The 5,948-nt window shown below is 35.7% G+C and overlaps 1 protein-coding gene across 3 annotated transcripts in view; it reads left to right on the top strand.

Annotated features, from left to right (window-relative positions):
- The window catches only part of LOC113826584 (limbic system-associated membrane protein), a 114,381-nt gene extending 108,766 nt beyond the window's left edge, over nucleotides 1-5,615 (top strand). For all 3 annotated transcript variants that reach the window (XM_070138609.1, XM_070138610.1, XM_070138608.1), the window contains exon 7: nucleotides 1,553-5,615. In XM_070138609.1, the coding sequence (XP_069994710.1) occupies nucleotides 1,553-1,689 (137 nt within the window). In that variant the 3' untranslated portion in view covers nucleotides 1,690-5,615. The remainder of the gene's footprint in view (nucleotides 1-1,552) is intronic.
- The last annotated feature ends 333 nt before the right edge of the window (nucleotides 5,616-5,948 follow it).

Genomic DNA, 5,948 nt, shown 5'->3' with positions numbered 1-5,948 from the left:
ACACACACACACACACACACACACACACACACACACACACACACACACACACACACACATATATATGCATACATATGTGCCTGCGTGTTGACACATTCATTAGCACAAAGCACACATCCATACTCGCTCGCCCACTCAATCAAACCATAACATGAATAGAAGTATCTCACGGGAGAAACAAGTCCAAATTTCCGCACTGAACACAGATCATTGGACATAACTATCGGAAAAACACAGGAAATGTAAAAGAAAAAAAAGAAAAAATCATGCATATCATTATAGAACTATTAGCCAAGATAATGGAAATCCTAATGATTATTATATAGATAACAATAATGACAAAAATAACGGTAGTAATGATAAGATAACAGATAAAAATATTCGTAATAATAGTCATGATAATTAAGATATCAACAATAATGATCCCCTTATGCGGCTGATAAGAATAATAAAGATAATAAAAGTCCATATGGTAATAAAAAGATTAAAAAGGATAATAATAATAATAATCGCCATACCAATAATAATGAACGATAAATAACATATATCCATAGCATCCGCAACTAAAGAACTGAAAATTAAAGAAAAAGCATAGAAAAATCCATAGACAAAAATTACCGCTCTGTAAGGCCACTTTTGTGCGCGAAGTGCACTGCCGTGTACAAGGGGCTGTTTTATCCCTCTTTAAAAGCTTTACGACTCCTATTTCAACGTTTAATACCTATATCTCTCCAAGCCAGAAGCGATAATAAAAAAATGATACACTTTATGAAGCCACAAAGCTAGCGTTCAGGGGGAGGGGGGAGGTAGGGGAAAAGGATGGGGGTGAGAGGGAGGATTAAGGCGAAGGTAGAGGGAGGAAGTATAGGGAGAGGTAAGGGAGGGGGTATTGTTAAGGGGAAATTGGGGTAAGGAAGGGGTAAAGGGGAAGCTAGGGCGGGAGTAGAGGGGAAATAGGGAGGGGGGGGAGGGAACAGGGAAGCTAGTGGTAGGGATAAAAGGGAAATTAGGGGATTTCGCTGGAAGAACGTATCTAAAACTGTAAAATGTGTTTGTGTGGCGGGCCGTGAGTTCCTTGAGGCGCTCTGTTTTTTAGTGTGTGAATATTTTTGTCGTGTGAGTTAAGCTTGAGCTATGGGGCGTGTCTTATTATCTTTATTATTATTATCTTATACATCAACTACTTATACTACTATTGTTGTCGATATCAAATTAATATTTTGTCCTTCTAAATATTACCATTATTGTTATCATGTCTATTAAGTCCTCCCTCCTCTTCCTGCTACTCAGTCGTCATTATCATCGTCATCACCATCACCATCACCATCATCATCATCATCATCACCATCACCTTCATCTTCATTATCATTATCATTATCATTAATATCCTCATCCGCATCCTCATAATCATTACTTTCATTATTATCATCCCTACCATACCTTAGAGATTGTTCCACTAGACACCTATACTGTGGATATATACATAAATAATACCTACACTATAAATCCCGCATATCTAATCATTCTCTCTTTCTGTCTGCTGTAATTGCAGGAGACTTGACAGCTGCTATTCTACGAAGAACCTCTGGATCTGCAGGGGTCGTGGCTCTGCAAGGATGGCTGTGGATTGGTATTCCAGCTCTCACTTTACTGTGGAGGGAAACTCTGGAGTTCTGTCAGCTGTTATAGTTCGTTTATGTTTGACTTCTTTTCTTCTTTGTCATCTACATCAACTTTATGAAGATTGATTTTTCAAACTCTAATTCATGAAAAGGTCAAGCCATTTGCCGAGTGCGCAGTTGTGTGATTTTCCCGACGAGGTTTTTAAACGACTCATTACAAGGTAGTTGTGTGAAGTATGGACTGCCAAGACGTCCCTTTAAGACACTTCAAAATATGCCCTTAATACAGTTCGTGTGGTCCAGCTGTCCAGGAAATGAATGGCATTTATATATAAAATAAAAATAATAAAAATAAGTGCAACATGTGCAAAATAGTTTTGTTACAAGGAAAGTAATGAGTAGAAAAAGTACTAAAATTATTCTAAAGGATAACGATTTACCAAGATACAGAGAGAGAGAGAGAGAGAGAGAGAGAGAGAGAGACAGAGAGAGAGAGAGAGAGAGAGAGAGAGAGAGAGAGAGAGAGAGAGAGAGAGAGAGAGAGAGAGAGAGAGAGAGAGAAGACGCATTTTGATAAGGAATTCTTCAGATTTGATACTTAAACATTGATATGTGTAAGAAAGCGATCTTTTGAATATCTCAAATTCATAAACACATACGAATTTTTTGTGAAATCTACCGCCACACCCAACAATACACTCCACTTGCATCAAGCGGAATGTGTTGTATACTCTGGATATACACAGGAACGTTTTAAGGTAACATTTCCTGGTATGAAACAGTAAAGAAAGTATTGGATAAATACTGTGCTGCATCGGCTAAATGTTTGCTTGATTAATACAAGGGGTTTACGGAGTCCAAACCATTTTGTAAGACTGATATACTAAGAAAGACATCCATAAAGCTCTCCTTGAGACTTGTTTTATACGCACATACATCAGTAATACATCATAACTTTTTTTCTGAACAATATCAATGTGTATGTATTGCACATCGATAATAAGTTCTGACTGACTGTACAGACCTACTGCATCTTTGGCTCAGTGATTTCATTATTACCACAATTTAGTTCGTAGGCCAGAGATTTTATACATGTATGAATATAAACCAAAGAGGAACCTCCTGTTAATTTATGTCTATATACGGAGATGTGTAAGGTTCATAATCCATGATGTTATGACATGTTTTACGTGAATGTTTACGTCACGGTAGGAGAAGTGCACACACACCTCCGGCTGAGTGCGGCCCTGCTGTTCCCCTCGTGTGCACAATCTCTCAACCTCCTCTTTTTTGACTATTGAGACGAAGGCAAGGGAATTTTACATCTCCTTCGAAACGATTTTTGTCCTAAAAAATAAAAGTAAAATCCGAGTCATTATAGATTACTTGAAAACTAAGCATTTCAAGTACACACAGGGTAAAGGGTTTATACAGTGAACATTTCAGGAGAAACGTTGCACATTTGCAACTTCAGACCTTCCTTCGTTACAATTTGTCACAATGTACAGCTATTGTTTTCCTTCTTCTAAACAATTGTGTCATCAGTCTATATTTGCTGCTCCCGTCTGGTGATACGATGAAAAAGGTTCAGAATAAAATCCCTTTTGATTTGAAATTTCTTTCCTCCGATACAGTGTATTCTATATAGGAAAAATCTGTTATGTAAATATTTTTATATACCTGCTAAATTGTATTATACGTTACTTGTAATCATCAACAACCTGCCATCATGTGTTTTTGTATATATTTTATGTGATGGAAGGGAGTTTACAAGATCTATCAGTGAATTGTAGAAACAAAAATGAAAGTGAAAGATACTCGCAAGATAGAGGATAACGAGCCATTCCGAACAAACGTTCACTGAATAATATGTATTGGATTAACTCAAGTTAATTGGAATATGGTGTACTGTCAGTTGTGTAACTGTAACATATCACAGAGGCATTACAAAAAAAAAAAAAAATGATTTTAAAGAAAAAGTAAAAATGATGATAATGAAGAAGTCTGATACTCAATGCCATCTTTCCAACATACAAATCTTAGATGCTGTGCTCAAATATTAAGACTTATGATTTAATTATATATATGTAGTGTGTGTGTATATGAATGATATGTTTTGTAGCTACTTATTCTTTCCCTCTTACCTGTCCAATATTACTTCATGGAAAACATTGTAAAGGAAGTGAGAATGAAGAAGCAAATGTCATTCTTTTAATTCATCCACTTTTGGAATATTAAAAAAAGGATCTCAAGGTCCTAATCAAATTTCCTCACTATTACTATTTTATTTTATCTCTCTCTCTCTCTCTCTTTCCCTCCCTCCCTCCCTCCCCTCTATTCTCTATCTCTTTTCCTTTTATCACTTCCTCTCTCCCTTTCTCTGTCTCTCTCTCCTATTTCTGCTTTCCTTTCTCCTCCTTCTCTCCCCATTCCTCTCTCCCTTATCTTTTCCTTCCTCCTCTTCCTTCCTCTCCCTTCAAAGAGATCCGGGAGGCGAAGCAATGCCTCTGAATTAGGACTTTGAGCCGTACATATCTCTTAATGAGTTTCACGTGATGACATCTGTTTCGTCAGAGGTCGGTTAGAGAGTGCAATAAAGGAAGCTTAATGATGGTAGTCATTACGATAAAGAGTAGGATGATAATATTTCTTTTGTGTGATTGGCTGGGTATTCGTGTGTCCGTGGTCAGGATCCAACCACCGATATTGTGGATATCTCAAGCTATTTATATATATACATATACAAAAAAGAAATAACAAAAAATAATAATGTAAAAAAAACATACAAAAAAATTGATGTAAACTATATTTTTCCTACTCTTGATGGGGGCAGCAGATCAGTTTATTGTACATTTTCATGGGAAGTTTTTGTACGCCTAAACTGTGATAATCAAATTATATAATATAGACCGCAGTCTAATGTGTAAAAGAAAAAAAGAAATATTAGCTCAGGATTGATATCAATGTATGGTGAAAATCTTGCAGTTTTATATCTTACTATGATAAAGTGAGACCTACTTGTCACGAACACCCTAAGGAAAGGTTAAGAAATGAAAAAAAAAGTGAGAAACAAATATATATAATATATATATAAACTCTCGATAGAATCGAAAGGTAAGAGAAAATATAAGAACGAAACTAATAAACTAATACTATATGTTTTGTCAAAGTGTTGTTTTAACAAAACTGCATTATATGACCTTTAGAATTACAAAAGAAAGGTTGTGGAAATATGAAAACTCGCAAGACATTTCAAGTTCTTCTATTCGTTTGTGTTATGTTTTCCATCAAGTGTCCATTGTTCACCAAATAAGTGTTAAACATTCTTTCATTCGCAAAAGAAACTAATAAATATATAAATAAAATACCCACGGTGTAAAGATGAAAGAAAGACACCCAGAGGTAATCAAGAAAAAAATGATCGCCTCAGGTATAACGAGTGAAGCAACAAGTTCATTGTGCTAAGATCCCAGGTTTCGAAAATATGTTATTTACCAAACGACTATAAATAGAGAATCTTTAGTGACAGAAATTATTAAGGAAAGAAAATGAAAGAACGAGGTAAAGACGAAAGCATATATGAACAAGCGGACAATTATTTATATATGGAAAGTATCAGGAAAAGAAAACGGATATGTAACACTTTCGGACAAGAATGAGAATGAGCTACTTGATATGATACAATCCACAGTGTGTCCCTTTCCGATCCTTTCATGAACACTGGCGTTAGATTGCCAAGAAAGTGTAACAGATATCATGACGAACGACGTGTGGAGCTTAAAGTGAAAGGAAAAAAAAAACTTTTATAAGGTTTAGGTTAGAGAGAAGGAGGTAAATAAAAGGAAGACTCCTAAAGACTAATGATGGAGGGATGAGACCGAAAACCCTTGCTATATGACTCGACAAGGTCAGAGTTCACTGTGAAACATGACCTCTGGCAGTCAGAAACATACCACTATGTGTAGTGTCTTTTGCAATAAAAAATAAAGTTATCGTTTGCCTTTTCATTAAACCTGAGACAAAAAAAAAAAAAGAAGAAAAATCTAAAGTATCAAAACAAGGCCTTTTACACTATAAACAAGGTCACTAATCTCGTTAGCCTGAAAAAACAAAACAAAGAAGGACGAATGAGGAAAAAAAAAAAAAATCGACAACCTTCCGGAGGGATATTACTTTGCAGAGAAAGTGCAAGGAGGCAATCTCTGTCCAGCTTAACAGAATTATTATTGGAAAAACTTTTAATAGAGATAAAAAGGAAGGACGGTCGCGAAATTTCTTGAAAATTGCTTTCTCCTTTCCACCTTAGCGAGAAGGAAAAATCTCATC

This window comes from Penaeus vannamei, chromosome 24, assembly GCF_042767895.1.
Source record: "Penaeus vannamei isolate JL-2024 chromosome 24, ASM4276789v1, whole genome shotgun sequence".
Classification (NCBI taxonomy): Eukaryota; Metazoa; Arthropoda; class Malacostraca; order Decapoda; family Penaeidae; genus Penaeus; species Penaeus vannamei.
The sequence above is the reverse complement of the archived record's forward strand: the minus strand, read 5'-3'. Positions and strand labels throughout refer to the sequence as shown.